This window comes from Leucoraja erinacea, chromosome 23, assembly GCF_028641065.1.
Source record: "Leucoraja erinacea ecotype New England chromosome 23, Leri_hhj_1, whole genome shotgun sequence".
NCBI lineage: Eukaryota > Metazoa > Chordata > Chondrichthyes > Rajiformes > Rajidae > Leucoraja > Leucoraja erinaceus.
Window position 1 is genome coordinate 20,120,682 of NC_073399.1, and position 16,101 is coordinate 20,136,782.

Below are 16,101 nucleotides of genomic sequence, written 5' to 3' on the forward strand. Positions count from 1 at the left end.
AGAGGGAGGGATGGATCGAGGGAGAGAGGGAAGGAGGGACCGAGGGAGGGAGAGAGGGAGAGAGGGAGGGAGGGAGAGAGGAGGGAGGGAGGGAGGAGAGGGAGGGAGGGAGAGATGAGGGAGAGATGAGGGAGGGATGAGAGAGGAGAGGGAGGGAGGGAGATGAGAGAGGGAGGGAGAGATGAGGGAGGGAGGGAGAGATGAGGGAGGGAGAGAGAGGGAGGGAGAGGGAAAGAGAGAGATAGAGGGAGGGAGAGAGAGAGAGGGAGGGAGAGGGAAAGAGAGAGATAGAGAGAGGGAGAGAGAGAGAGGGAGAAAGAGAGAGAGAGGGAGAGAGAGAGAGGGAGGAGAGGAGGGAGGGAGGAGGGAGGGGGAGGGAGGGAGGGGAGGGGGAGGAGGGGGGGGGGGGGGGGGGAGTGTTTGAGAGGGGGGGGGAGGGAGGGAGAGGGAGGGAGAGAGAGGGGGGAGGGAGGGAGAGAGAGAGAGGGAGGGAGAGAGAGAGAGGAGGGAGAGGAGAGGGAGAGAGATAGAGAGAGAGAGAGAGAGGGAAGGAGTTAGAGAGAAAGAGAGAGAAGGAAGGAGGGAGAGAGATAGAGGGAGGGAGGGAGGGAGGGAGAGAAAGGGAGTGAGAGAGCGAGAGAGAGGCGGAGGGAGAGATGAGGGAGGGATAGATGGGGAATAGGGAGAGGGAGAGATGAGGGAGGGATAGGGATAGATGAGGGGGAGGGAGAGAGAGATGAGAGAGGGAGGGAGAGATGAGGGAGGGAGAGATGAGGGAGGGACGAGGGAGGGGAGGGAGGGAGAGGGGAGAGGGAGGTGAAGAGGAGGGGAGGGAGTGTTGCGGCAACAGGTTGCGTTGGGGGAAACGGGTGAGTGGTGGATGATTGCATTGGGGGAAACGGGGCCCAACGGGTCCCACTTGGTGTAGCATATTCTAATAGTATAAGCATGAATATAGCATGTATGATTAGTAGCTTGTAGATGACAAAAGCTGGTGGTGGTGTTGGCAGCAAGAATAGTCTTAGGTTACAGGATGATGCATATCAGGAGGACTAATAGTCACATTTTCATTCTTCTGGAGAAGAACACTCCAGACCTGTATAGAACCTAATTTCCCACATTATTAAATCAGTTAATTCTGACAATAATTACCAACTTAAGTGTGAATAACTATGTAGTTCATTAAGCACTCATTATATCAAATCTGTTTTTAAAAATTCACCTGGATCAATTAAGACCTGCATGGATTTCAGGCACTCCCCAGGTCGCAACATCTTCTCAATGTCAGCCAACATCTTTTTTGCAGCTTTCTCCTCCTCCCGTTGTCTACGAATATTTTCCTTCTCTGCTCGCTGCAGTTCGCGTTCTTCACATTTTTTCAATTTCTCCTGTTGAAGTTTTCCCATTTCTGATGAAATTGGTTTAATCTTTTTCCGATGCTTAGGCAGAGTTGATGTCACCTCTTTGGAGGATGTGAGATCCCCGATACATGGCTGACTCGAATTTGACTGAGGCTCATGTAATTTTACTGGTTCAGTGTCATCATCCGAAAGTGAAATGTCCCAGGTTGAATGACAAATATTAGTTCTCTGCCGAATGAATGAAGATCCTGTAGTTTGATCTTTAATTTCAGTGACATCAGTCAACTTAATCTTGGGATCAACATTACCATGTTGAAGTTTACTAGGAAAATTACTGTTTTCTTGACCGGATTTTGAAATTGAATGGTCAGTCTTCTCAAACTTTTTGCTTTCAGTAAACCTCATTTTTAGTCTTTCTGACAAAGGAATTACAAGATCATCTTCACCATCACTCTCACTACTCACAACCATTACTACTTCATTGGATAAGCATGCAACAGACGGGTTGACATCCAGTGGAGCACATCCAGCTTCACTAGGTAATAGAAGGTCACAGCTTTTGAAGTTTGGATCTTCTACATTAATTGATGTTGCCTTTTTGGAAGCACTATATTTAAAATCCATGGGCCCATCAGAAATTGCATGACTTTGAATACCTGTGAAGTTTATAGTAGGCAACTTGGCAGAATCATCATCCAAGTCTGTATCACTAGATTCTTTATCTGAATCATCATTACACCACAGCATCTTCTTGGCAACTCCAAACCGGCACACCTCAAATAAGACAAAATGCCAAACAATTTCATTAACATAGAATTCCACATTGTTCAATTAGTTTTGATGATTTTGTGCCATTTAAACAGAAAGATGAATTAGTTCCCACAACAGGTACACAGTCTTTGAATGTAGCATTGCCAGTTTAGATGTTGTATGCATGAGAGGAATAATAAATCTCCTTCAACTTAGCAAACAACTTGCACCAGTCTCTACATGCAAGTGGCATCTCAAAAAATAACACAAATTCTCCTGTTCAATCAGCAATCTCAATCAGATCGCATGAGGTGGATTAAGCATAGAAACTTTTACTTCGATAGTAAGCAGACACGATGTTTAAGAAAGAACTGCAGATGCTGGAAAAATCGAAGGTAGACAAAATTGCTGGAGAAACTCAGCGGGTGAGGCAGCATCTATAGAGCAAATGAATAGGTGACGTTTCGGGTTGGGACCTTTCTTCAGACTGATTAAGCAGACACAAGATACTTTGCATGTCTGCAGGTGCACTTCCAACATCCAGGACACCACACCAATCAAGGAAAACAATTTGTATGACAGGCATCCATAAACCACTACAGCTTCTACTGTAATGGCTGGAATCTTTATCAACAAAAATGCACTTCAAAAACTTTTCTTCTTCCATAAAACTTCCTGAAGCCTGACAGCCACCATTATCCAGAAAAGGGTTGCATGGTAACACCATCATTGACAAGTCTCCTTTAAAATCCTGTCTATATACTATCCTGTCTATATACTATCACAATAAATACACCATCATTCCTTCATTAAAATAAATTGTTGAAGGAACTCAACAGGTCAGGCTGCATCCTTGCGCAGGGATTGGACAGACAGCATTACAGATTGAGATCCTTCTTCAGATTTAACTCTGAGCGGGGTCAAACAGCAGAAATTAGGGAGGGGGGAGCTGTGAGAGAGGATCTCACTGAACTTTGACGAGAGGTGGAATTTCTTCAAAGTGGGCACACTTTGAGGAGAATTTGCAATGGAGCAGTCAAATGTAGACATAAGAAACTGCAGATCTGGAATCTTGAGCAGAAAACAAAGTGGGGCAGGCAAGATCTGTGGAGAGTGTGGACAAACAATATTTTGGGTCCGGACCCTTCTTCAGACTGATAAAAACTGGAGTCTGAAGAAGGATCCTGAGCGAAACGTTGTCTGTTCATTCTCTCCGCAGATGCTTTCTGACCTGCTGTGTTCCACCATCAGTTTGTTTGGTCAAGTTTCCAGCACCTGCAGTTTTATTGCTTTGTCATTAATTTATTGTTGCTTTGTCTAAATACTATAACACCCTGCCTGACGAAAGATCCCGATCTGAAGCATCTTTCCATAGTTGCTGCCCGACACCCCCCCCCCCCCCCCCCCCCCCCCCCCAGAATTTTCTGCTGAACATTAGTTTAGCCACAGCTTGTGTTTTTGTCACCACCGTACAGGAAATATATGATTGCACTGGAGAGTGTGCAGTGACCTGTAAAATTGGGGCTAGAAATTTTGTAGTCATGTAGAAAGATTTGCTACGTTTGACTTGGTTTCTTTGGAGCAAAGGTAAATGAGGGGAGAAAACTGATGCATACGAATTTCTGAGACCTCAATACAGCAAATGGCAAGTTCCTATTTGCTTTGCAGTGGGGTTAAATTAAAAAGCAACACAACAGAAGAGGAAATTTGTTTTTACTCAGAGGTTGGTTGAAGTCTGATACTCAGTGTAGGGAAGGTGGTAGAGGTGGAAACCATGGTGTCATCCACTAGGATTACACCATCTGGAACTTCAAGTCTATGCTATCATTCATCATGGGTGATCTCCATCTATTCTATTTTACCACATTATCCAAATATTCCTCTAACCTTTCTTTGAGAAGAAAGGTTAGTGGAACATTTGGATAATGTGGAAAAATAGATCAGTCACGATACAGTGGTGCAGATGATAGACCTGCTCCCTCACAGCGCCAGAGGCCCAGGTTCGATTCTGATTTTGGGTGTTGTCTGTGTGGAGTTTGAACATTTTCCCAGTGACTATGTGGGTTTCCTCCAGGTGCACCGGTTTCCTCCCACATCCCAAAGACGTGCAGGTTTGTAGGTTAATTTATTTCTGTTACATTGTCCCTAGTGTGAAGAATACAGCTAGTGTACAGGTGATTACCGGACTAGGTTGTCCGAAGGGCCCATTTCCACACTGCATCTGCAACTAAACGGACAGAAATGTACTATTACTTATTCTTGGACTGTAACCCCTTGTTTTCCACTCATCAGCTAGGATGTATTACCCAGTAAGAATTATGTCTTTACTTTCGTATTCAAATCCTCTTGGAATGAAGGATATTAAATCAATTGCCATCCTCTCTGTTTGCTGCACCTGCGTTAGCTTTGAGAAAGTCACTGGGTCATAAAATGCAGGAACAGGCACTTCAGCCTGCCACATCCAGGCTAACAATGTGGCACAGCAGTAGAGTTACTGCCTTATAGTGCAACTATTAGGAGCAGACGAGGGCATTCGATCCAATTTGTGATCCCAGCTACAAAGACAGATGTGTACAGCAATTCGTTCTTCCCCAGCACAATTAAAGCATGGAATAATCTCCACCCTATTATAGTTACCCAACCAGATACAACTAAATTTAAAGTAGCTCTTTCTTCCCAATAACCCTTTCTGGCTTAAGCCCTCCCTTCACCACCTCCAGTTTAAATTCCATTTGGAATATTTTGGAGGACCAAGAAACCAAGAACCAAGACTCGGGTTCAAACCCGACTACGGGTGTTGGCTGTATGGGGTTTGTACAGTCTCCCCGTGATCGCGTGGGTTTTCTCCGAGATCTTCGGTTTCTTCCCACACTCCAAAGACGTACCGGTTTGTAGGTTAATTGGCTTGGTATAAATATAAAATTGTCCCTCGTGTTTGTAGGCTAGTTAAATGTGCGGAGATCGTGGGTCCGCGCAGACTCGATGGGCCGAAAGACCTGTTTCCATGTTGTATCTCTAACTAAACTAATTCAATTTTCCCACATTAAGACCATATTCTTCCATGGCTTGCCTATTTAATCGTCATCTTAAATCCCTCTTGAACCTAATCAGAGAGTAGTTGGAGAGAATTCTGAAGGCAACCAATTTTGTTAGGACACAGCATGGTTTTGTACCAAGGATTTAATTTTTTGAGAAGCTATCTAAGAACATTGATGAAGGTAGTGCAATAGATGTGGTTTACATGGACTTCTATATGGCTTTTAACAAGGTACTCAACAGTAGGCTGATTTAGAAAGTTTAAGGCACAAAGAAATCAAAGTCTGTTGGCAAACTGGGTCCAAATCTAGCTGAGTGATCAAGAGGCAAAGTGTAGTGGTGAATGAAAGACAAAATGTTGAAGTAACCTAGCGGGTGGAGCAGCATTTCTGGAGAACAAGGGTAGGCAATGTTTCAGGTTTTCAGACCCAAAACGTCAACTTTCCATGTTCTCCAGAGATGCTGCCTGACCCACTGAGTTACCCTAATATTTTGTGTCTTTGGTACTAAACCAGCATCTGCAATCCCTTGTTATTACATACAGTGGTGAAACATCTTAGTGAAGGTAAAAGTTTAAGCCTGGCACGTTAAGTGCAGCTCCAAACTTCACCGAGGCATTGGCAGGCGCCCACACACGGAAGTATTCGTGGCCCAGCGAGTCCAGACATGCAGCGATGTGTGTATCAGCGGTTGAACCTACCTGCACCGGGTCGACGAGAACTGTGTGAGGAAGGTCACCGGCATCAGCTCGGCCGGATCAGCAACTGATGAGGCGGCAACGAGCGCGCCATCCAACCGCCGCGCGTTGGCCGGTTAACCGGAAGGAACCCGTGTGGCCGACGAATGAAAACAGTAGTTGCTTCGACAGACGGCCGAAGAGTCTTATCAACGTACAGGGCGGGAAACGCGCAAAAACCAAAGATAGATCTTTGGCAAAAACCAACTCGATTTGCGGAGGATCTTTGGCAGTTGAGTTTTGTGCAAAGATTATGCTCCTCTGGTATCTTTGGTTTTGTGTGGGGTTTTTTTTTTAACCGTCAAAACAAATGCAAAATACAACAAATAAATAATGCCCGGAATGGGCAGCATCCACAAAGTCAATGCAAAGAGAACTGCATATAGCAAACAAGCGGTCGAAGGCTGTGTAATTCTAAATGAGGACACAGTGCTGGAGTAACCTAGAGGGTCAGGGAGCATATTTGGAAAACCAAACATATGCAGTTCCTTGTTCTTGCGTTGTGAAATTCTAAGTCCTTCCATCTGTTTGATTTATTAGTCGGAAGAAGGATCTCGGCCAGAAAAGTCATATTTTCCCTTTCTCAAAAAAAAGCGGTCTGACCCGCCGAGTTACCCCAGCTTTTGGGTCTATCTTCGGTTTAAACCTGCATTTCCTTCCTACACCGAAACGCCGTTTGTCCATTTCCTCCACAAATGTTGCCTGACTCCTTATGTTCCTCCAACCGTTTGTTGTAATTTCCATCAGTTTTGTTTTTAGTGGCGAGTAAAATGAGAGTACTGGAGATACTCGGGGGTCAGACTTCTTATGCGCTGCAGATGCTGGTTTGCACCGAAGAGATAGACACACAAAATCAATGCTGGAGTAACTCGGGACAGGCAACATCTCTGTAGAGAAGGAATGGGTGACGTTTGGGCTGGAGACCCTTCTTCAGACACTTGTGCACTATTCCTCAAGCACAGTGTGGCGGTAATTTAAGACGCTGTTAAGGAACTGCAGATGCTGGAAAATCGAAGATACACAAAAATGTTGGAGAAACTCAGCGGGTGCAGCAGCATCTATGGAGCGAAGGAAATTTCTGAGTTTCTCCAACATTTTTGTCTATCTCCGCTCTATGATCTTTGTTTATGAATGTGAAGGCGATTAAACGGGAACGTCCGGTTGCCTGGGCTTCGCGCACGCGCGCTGCTGGCCTGCGGTTGGGCGCATGCGCCGTGCCGGAGCGAGTGACCGGGTGAAGGTTTCCCGGGGGTGGATGATGGCGGCGCTCGGGCGCTGGGTCGGGGCGGCCGCGGCCTGCGGTGTGACCGGTGAGTCGGGCCCGAGCCAGGGAGGACGGAGTCTGGACCTTCACCTTGGTCGACATCCACTCCTGTCTGGGTGGAGCGTGTGTAGCGCTATCTGGCCTTGCCCCCCCCTCCCCTCTGCTAAACCATTTCAATAATGTTATCTACTCGGTCTCTTTGTTCCAGTACAAACTATTCCTCACACCTGGCCTTTCTGCACCGACGAGGGGCTCGGTCGCTGCGGCGGAGCATCCATTCCACTTCTCCCTCTTCCCCCTTAATCACTTTGCCTCTCTGCCTCTGCGCCGCCGCCACCACCCCAGGCAACTTGTTCCAGGCACCTACGTGTGTTTGTGTGTGTGTATAGCAATGTGCAAAATTTTGAGATTGTATGTATATGTGTAATAATTTGACACCAAATTCACTGTATATCTCAAGTATATATGACCATATCATACTGCAATAGCATCTCCCTATTGATTTTAAACAAAAAAAGCTTGACTTGGATAGTCCGTTCACATTTTTAAAGCTAATGCCCTCAAACAATAGTACATTAATTTGAATTTAGTGTTCATTAAATCCATTTAAACTTTCCATGTGGAACGCGTGGAAAATGAGTCTGGATTAGTGCCCTAAGGGCCTGCGGGATATAAAAAGCCCAAAATGGGCTACTCGCTATAGGTAATTGATAAGAGTTATATATATGCCCGAGTTTGTAAAAAAAAAAAATCAAACCCTGGGGCTGCGAGAGGTGGAAATGGACAGTAATTTTAAAACTATTGGAGCTATATTATCGGGCCTATAAAACTAATCTTTTACCGGGTCTTGCAGCGGTTAATGTACTAGGCTGAACATCTGCGATTAGTACAGCCTAGTAAAAATCGCGTTTTAAACCCGGGGCCAAAACGACATGGTGAGGGCAGCTCGTGATTCAGTATTTTTCATACATGTTGATAAAACTGTCCACGAGAGACCCCACAAGTATGCCCTCTAGTATTTGAATTTCCACCCTTGTGAAAATGGTCTAGGGCCTGTCCCACTGTACTGTAGATTCTCCGAGTTTAAAAAAAATTCAAATCATGGGAAGCTCGGGACGTCTCAGGAGAACTCTTGAAAACGGTTACCTCTGTGAAAAATGTCCACGAGAGCCCCAAGTACCAACCAGTGGCTATTACTGTAATTCTCCGAGTTCAAATCAGGGAAACTCAGGAGAACTCTTGAATTACCTCTGTGATGTATATGTAAATACAAGGAAAGCACAAGCAAGCGAGCCGCTCCAACCACACTTCATCCCACTTCTGACACGAGCACTGTGTTATTTGTGGTACTTTATCCACATTAAATTAATTAAGGTTCAAGTTATTAATTTTGACCAACATTGAAGGTAATTTAAGGGAAGGGGGAGAATTGTAATTAAAGTAAAGGGGGAGATGTGAAGTATATGTAAATGCCAGTGCCCCTTTAATATAAAGGGCTGTGCCTCGTGATCGAGAGCAAGTGACCTTGGAGAAGTGTCCGTGGGTGGGGCAGAATAAATCATACTTACAAGATGTCGGACGTGTTTTCCTTCTGCTTGTGCTAGTCACAACAGGGCCTTGCGTGGTCTCAAACATTACAACCATACAGTGGGACAGGCCCATAATTGTCTACCCTATCTATGTTTCTCATAATTGTATATACTTCTATCAGATCTGCCCTTAATTTCTGGCTTTCTAGAGAAAATAATCTAAGTTTGTCCAATCTCTACTTGTAGCTAGACCCCATAATTCAGGCTGCATTTTAGTAAACGTCTTCTGCACCTTCTCCAAAGCCTCCAAATCCTTCCTGGGTAATGGGGCAATGAGAACTGTACGCGATGTTCCAAAAGCTGCCTTACCAAAGTCTTATGTTATTATCACTTCCTTACTCTTCTGCACAATGCCATTACCAATGAAACTAAGCATCCCATATGCCTTCTTTACTATATCTACTTATATTCCCAATTTCAGGGAGCTTTGGTCTTGGACCTCAAGATCTCCCTGCACATAAATGCTGTTAAGGGTCTTGATGTCACTGTTTACCTACCCCTTACATTTGACCTAAAGTGCAACACCTAACTTGTTCGGATTAAAGTCAACAGCTATTTCTTTGCCCATTTCTATAGTTCCAAATCCTGTGTATACTTTGACAGCCTTCCTCACTAAGCTGTAGACACGAGGAACTGCAGAGGATGGTTTACAAAAAAGACACCAGGTGCTGGAGTAACTCAGCAGGTCAGGCAGCATCTCGTACTTTTTTCCGGCTCCCAACCTGACCCTCACCTCCCCCGAACCCGACCCCCACCCTCTTCCCATCAGTCTGAAGAATAGTCCTGACCAGAAACATCACCTATCCACGCTCCACAGAGCTGATACCTAGGATCTGCTGAGTTACTCCATCACTTTGTCTTTTTTACTCACTGAGTTGTGCAGCAATCGTGGTGTCATCTGCAAGCTTACTAACCTATTTACATTTATGGGCATTTATGTACATGACTGGTAATTGATGGACTACTTTCAAAAAGCGTAGAAGAACTTCTAAAAGTCTTAAAATCACAACGGACAAGTATTTAAAAAAAGCTCGGGGTTGAAGATAGACAAGCACGCAAGCATTTGAAAGAAATTATCAGCAGCGAGAATAGATTAATTAGCTGAGCTTTTTCAAAACTCACTAAAATTAGGCTTACCTATGGATTGGAAAATAGCAAATGGATTGGAAAATAGCATAAAGTTTATTGTCACATGCTGAGCAACAGTGAATTGTTTTGCATTCTATTCAATCAGATCAGATAATGCCATGCATAAATATAATCAATCAAACTCAAGTAAATAAACTACAATAGGTAGAGCATGAGGAAAATACAGACTGCAGAATATAGTTCTCAACATTGTAATGTACTAGTTCCATAGACAATGTTCAATGTTCACAATGGGATGGAGGTGAATTGACAGTTCGCTAGATTATGGAAGGGCCAATCAGAAGCTTGTTAACAGGGGAAGAAGCTATTTCCAAGTCTGGTGCTCGCTTTCAAACCTTTGTACCATATGGGCGTGGGAAGAAGGAGGAAACAAGGGTGGGGCAACTTTTATCGGACTCCTTTCAGAAATGTGATAGGGGTAGAGACATATTTGAAGTGAGTATAAATATGAAGTTTCAGGAAAATTAGAGGAAGGATTACAACGGTAAAAGCTTGCTCAAAGGCATATCTTTCATGTCCATTAGGAGCGTGTTTCAATATCACCTCTCATTTTTCTAAAAGTTAAGGAATACTGACCCAATCTATTTAGGTATCCCCGATGGGTCAACCATCACATCCCAGGAATTAGCTTGATAAATCTCCTTTGGATTGCTTCCATATCCTTTCTTAGGTAACGGGGCCAAAACTGTATATAGTACTCCAGGTGTTGCCTCACCACCACCCTGCACAATTGTAATAAATCCTCTAGATTTCTAATCTCCAGACCCTTTACAATATGTAATTTGCCCTCTTTACTCACTGCACTTGCTGACTTTGTGAGATACATACATAAGAACAACTTGATCGTTCTGAACTTCATTTGCAGCCTCTTCCACCGAGATAATCTGCTTTTTGATTCCTCTTACCAAAGTGTCTAATAATTCCCCACATTTACCAGGTTTCCCTCCATTTACCAGGTTTCCACCCACGCATTTACCCTGCTGATACACTGTTGCAGAATCACAACTTGCTCTTTCACCTATTTTTGTGTCATTGGGAAACCTGGATATTTTAAACTCTGGCCACTCCTTCAAGTCATTAATATATATAGATACGGATGTGTGTGTATCTAGTGGAGTAACCCAGAGATTGGATCTTGGCCCTCTGGCTATCTATAATTTTATATATTTATATATATATGTGTGTGTGTGTGTGTGTGTGTGTGTGTATATATATATATGTGTGTGTATGTGTGTATATATATATATATATATATGTGTGTGTGTGTATATATATATATATATATATGTATATATATATATATATATATATATATATATATATATATATAATATGTGTGTGTGTGTGTTGTTGTTTACTATAATCTCCCTAAAAAAAAATAATTTACTGCAACTCTCTTTTCTATGTGACAGCTAGTTTTCAATCCATGCTAACAAGTTAGACAATGTCATCTACATTAAGCGCTTGCTTTGGAGAGCAGCCACCTTCCTCCCTGCAGTGTACTCTGTTTGAAACCCTCTGGTTGTCACAGTGTCTAGATGTGCACATTGTCCTCCAGTCCAATTAGAGCGTTGTACAGTTTCTAATTAATATGTTAATTATTTTGATGCATTCATGGTGTATGTTGATATCCACACAGAGGTGATTCTACATTATGGGGGAAGGGGGAGAGAATAGAATAGAATAGTTTATTTATTGTCATTGTAACATGAACCATGTACAACGAAATTTAAAAATGTCAGCCAGTCAGTGCACCATTCAAACATTTCTAAAAGCTAACGATACATACAAGATAAAATATTAAAAGATAAACAACTAAAATAAATATCACGAAAATAGCACGCATAAACACCCAACCCTCCATCCTTCTGTCGATTTCACAGTGTACCACAGTCCCTTAGTATGTATCGCCCCTGCGTTCCTTGGCGGCTACATTTAGTGCTTTTATAGCAGTGGGGTAAAAACTGTTTTTTAGTCTGTTCGTCCTTGTCCTTGTAGATCTGTACCGTCTGCCTGACGGCAACAGTTCAAACAGGGAGTGTCCGGGGTGGGAAATGTCCTTTATGATACTCTGGAGGAATAGAATGGGAGTTATGCCCCTGTCCCACTTGAGAAATCTGAACGGAAACCTCTGGAGACTTTGCGCCCCACCCAAGGTTTCCATGCGGTTCCCGGAGGTTGCAGGTGGTTGCCGGAGGTTGCGGGTAGGGAGACTGGGGCGCAAAGTCTCCAGATGTTTCCGTTCAGGTTTCCTAAGTGGGACAGGGGCATTACATTCATGATTTTCCATAAAGTTGTGTCTTGCATCAAGAAACACTAGTTGAAAAAATATTGATTTATTTATCTCAAATTTTTAGTCGGCAATTTGTGAATTCTTTAAGGGTGAATTTCCATAACTGGCTGCCATGCAGGGGTCACCGATATTTCTAATGTATAATGTAAAGAGGCAGAAATGAAGTTGGGTCGGGTTTACTGAAATGGCGGAAGTTACACTCCATTGCGTACTACATGTCAGTTGATTGGATTTTGCAGGGGTGGTTTATCTTGCTCCGCTCTAGTATCTTTGCTCTAGGCTGCCAGTTCTAATTCCGCCATCTCCTTTTGTTTAAATTGTTATGCAGTTTTCTAAGTTCAAGTTAATTTATAAATAGGAAGCAATAGCTTTAATATAAACATATGAGAGAAATTTCACTTTGGTTTACTATTTCAAGTGTTGCAATGTTGTTTTTCCGTTAACATAAGTTTCTTCTTTTAATATTCCCTTTAGGATTTTTGGAATTTCCACAGATAGCGGCCATTGCCATGAGATATGCATCCAAAAAGGCAGGAGGCAGTTCAAAAAATCTGGGCGGCAACAGCCCAGGCCACCGGTATGGGTGGAAGAAGGGAGATGGTATGTATTAGGCTTGAATGGGATAAGTGTTGTTTGCCCAAAGACTATTGGGCATAGAACGATATCTGGACTTAAGACCTAATGGCAGAGGAAACTAAATAAAAAAAACAATTGCATTTGCTGCAAGTAAGAATTTCATTGTTCTGTTTCAATATGACAATAAAACACTCGATGTAAAACAATAGGCCTTACTTGAAGGGCAAGAGAGAAGGAAGCAATCCAGTACACCGTGCAGTGGAACCATTAGTAACAGCCATATAATAAGCATAGGAACTTACACCGTTGAACAGCAAATGTTGTAAGCGTGAAATATCATGGGAGATATGAGGTGTCCGGGGCACTGATGCTTGGCCTCGACACAGTAGTGACTCTCCCTGCCGGCCTTCTTCCCTCACTGAACTTTTTTATTTCCAACTGTCAACGTGACATCAACTGTCTTGACTTCTCCATTTACCATACCCACTCTAATCTCGCCCCATCTGAATGCATTGCCCGCCACTCATTCAGGAACAATCCAACCCACAGCCACTAATCTTATAGTTCCCCAGCCCAGTGCTGCCCAATCTCCTTCCCAAAATCCACAGGACTGCACTGGCAGAAATATAGCTGCTGCCTGCTCTTGCCTCACAAAACCCATCTCCAAATACCTGATTCCGTCTTGTTCTGTCCCTTGTCCAGTCTCTTCTGAGTTCTTCCCAGTACAAGCTTTGTTACCACTGATTGGTACCAGTAGCGACTTGATTCTAGGGTTTACATATGATGATACAGTAAAACTAATTTTCACAGATAAAATTTAAAACTTCTAGCTGTGTCGTGTTTGTAGACTGTACATGGAAAGGAGAGTGTGCTCTTTATCAGTCGCCTCTTGCGTTTTGTTCTGTAAGCTGGAATAATGATTACTCGTCTATCTTCCCACAGGGGCTTTTGTTCGTACAGGATACATTTTGGCAACCCAACGCCTGATTCGCTGGTACGCAGGAGCAAATGTAAGTTGTTGAGTGAGACAAAAAGAGAAGATGCAGGTCACTAAGTGTCTATTTACAGTTAGTGTTTAAAGTAAAAAATGAAGTCTTCAACTTCAAATATTAATTGCTTTTGTTTCTCCATAGATGCCACTTGACTGCTGGGTGTGTCCAACATTTTGTTTTTATTTCTGGTTTCTGGCATAAACAAGTTTTTCATTTTCAGTTTTTGAAGCTAGAATGGCTTCCCCTCATCTCTACTCCACTTTCCATCATCACTTCTGTAGATCCCAGCTAATTGAATACAAGACTTTGCTTTTATTCAGAATTAGATACGAATGCTTTTACACATACTTATGCAAGTTATTTTTCTTACAGGTAACAATGGGTAGGAAAAAGACTCTTGTTGCTCTTGAAGATGGCACAGTCCGTTATACCAAAGAAATCTACGTCCCTCCACCTCGCAGCTCGGAGTCCATGAAAATAATCTCTCGCCTTCCTAAAGGGTCAGTCCTTTACAAGACATTTATTAATGTGGTCCCCAAAAAGCAGGAAGGTTACTTTAAGCTTGTAGATATGCTTTGATCCTCTGGAATGGATTCTCCATACTGCAGGCTGGCTGACAGAGGCAAATGTTTGGTGTATGAATTACCATAGGCCTTTCTACGGAAGGGAACACTTTGTTCTGTCAGCTTTCCCTTCTTTTAGCAGATGGCACTGGCTAAGATCAATAGGTGCCCAATGACTTTTGTCGCCCCTTTTCATTTGCGACCCTGCCCTGAGGATGTTACTGAATCTGACGGTAGAGAAGAAGGCTGCCGGACCGCCTATTATCGCAGACATGGCTCGTTTGAAAGAGCTCCCCGTTTTAGTCACGTTTCTCAGCTCTTTCCTCCTGGTCTCGTATACGTTTCATTTAGGAATGTGACTGCCACGGAACTATTTCACCTGCTGGATATCCACAACATCCCTTTTTGACACTGGTTACAAATGTTCAAGAAAATAAATGCTAAACTATCGAACATTTTGTTCACTGAAAACAGCTGCTCTGTGTATCAGAAACCGAATCCCATTTTCACTCCTTTCTGTGGGTGATTTTCTTGCCTTTAATAAATGTTTGTTTTAAAGTCTAGTGCCATACAGTTAGCCTTGAAAACACCGGTTCTGGGCTGCGCAGTTTCTAGGAGCCCTCACTCCACTGGATGTTTAAGTGTGAGCCCAGGCAGTGGGGAATTCATCTTGCATATCCAGGTGACTGACAAAGTACCAAAAGCAATGTGATAGGAAATTACAGGTTACTTTCTCTGTAGAATCATAGACACTCCACACGGCAGACGGAGTCTGTTCAACACATTGTGTCTGTGAGAGCTGAAAAAGCCACTCAGTCAAATTCTTCCTGTTCTAGCCCTTCCATCCCTTGAAACATGAGGGATTCCTGGGATGTCAGGACTGTCTTATGATTAAAAGTCCTTCCCCCCTTGGTGCGTTATACTCTCTAGAGTCAGGAGATTGAGAGGGGATCTCCCCTCTACCAAAACCCTTCTTAAAATTTTAAGTTTCACAATGTGGACAGGCTAGCAATGCAGGGTTTAGATTGTATTCCGCACAGCTTCTGTTGACAATTATTAGTCCAGGACAAGGGTAGACAGTGCTTAAGGACTAAGGGGCAAAAGTAGTTTAAAACCGAGATGTTTCAAAGAACTTTTTTCACACAGAGAGTGGTGAATACTCTGAAAACTCTCTGCCACAGAGGGTAGTTGAGGCCATTTGTTCATTGGCTATATTTAAGAGGGGAGTTAGATGTGGCCCTTGTGGCCAAGGGGATCAAGAGGGTATGGAGAAAAGGCAGGTACGGGATACTGAGTTGGATGATCAGCCATGATCATATTAAATGGCGGTGCAGGCTCGAAGGGCCGAATGGCCTACTCCTGCACCTAATTTCTATGAAATACACATCCAAGCTCTGAAACATGAGGGTTTCTGCCTTCTGCTCCTTTCCTCTCTGCACCAAATACCCTCTCTTACCATATTCCCAGTTTCACAATGTGTTCTACACAGGAGCAAACATTGGTTTACTGTTATATCTCACCCAAGGCACAGCTTCTGTTGGCAATTATTACATCCTATTTGGGTAGACAGTGGTAGGATTGGACTGAGTAGGCAAAAGTAGTCTGTTGCTGGTAGATGTTTCAAAGATACCATGTTAAAAGATTAAGATAGGGAATACAGCTGCAAAGGCTGCAGAAATCATTTGCTGGTTCCAAGGCTGAGCGAAATTTGTCCAAGTTCAACTTCAGATTGCTTCGGTGTCGGGGCAAAAGTCTGATTGCAACAAGGTAGCTAATGTGCTTAAGACCCAGG

General features: G+C 43.3%; 2 protein-coding genes across 3 annotated transcripts in view; one reads left to right on the plus strand and one right to left on the minus strand.

Annotated features, from left to right (window-relative positions):
- The window catches only part of eme1 (essential meiotic structure-specific endonuclease 1), a 40,830-nt gene extending 34,768 nt beyond the window's left edge, over nucleotides 1–6,062 (minus strand). Inside the window, exons 1-2 of the mRNA XM_055654055.1 lie at nucleotides 5,848–6,062; nucleotides 1,223–2,135 (exon numbers count right to left, since the gene is read on the minus strand). Of these exons, the coding sequence (XP_055510030.1) occupies nucleotides 1,223–2,108 (886 nt within the window). The 5' untranslated portion in view covers nucleotides 2,109–2,135; nucleotides 5,848–6,062. The remainder of the gene's footprint in view (nucleotides 1–1,222; nucleotides 2,136–5,847) is intronic.
- Nucleotides 6,063–7,042: 980 nt separating this feature from the next.
- mrpl27 (mitochondrial ribosomal protein L27) lies at nucleotides 7,043–14,867 on the plus strand. 2 transcript variants are annotated; one of them, XM_055654060.1, is made up of 4 exons: nucleotides 7,043–7,193; nucleotides 12,653–12,778; nucleotides 13,697–13,764; nucleotides 14,119–14,867. In XM_055654060.1, the coding sequence occupies exons 1-4, from the start codon at nucleotides 7,091–7,093 to the stop codon at nucleotides 14,323–14,325; spliced, it is 504 nt and encodes a 167-aa protein (XP_055510035.1). In that variant the 5' UTR covers nucleotides 7,043–7,090; the 3' UTR covers nucleotides 14,326–14,867. The 2 variants fall into 2 exon arrangements, with proteins under 2 accessions (XP_055510035.1, XP_055510036.1); XM_055654061.1 differs by lacking the exon at nucleotides 7,043–7,193 and adding an exon at nucleotides 9,364–9,421.
- Nucleotides 14,868–16,101: the final 1,234 nt, after the last annotated feature.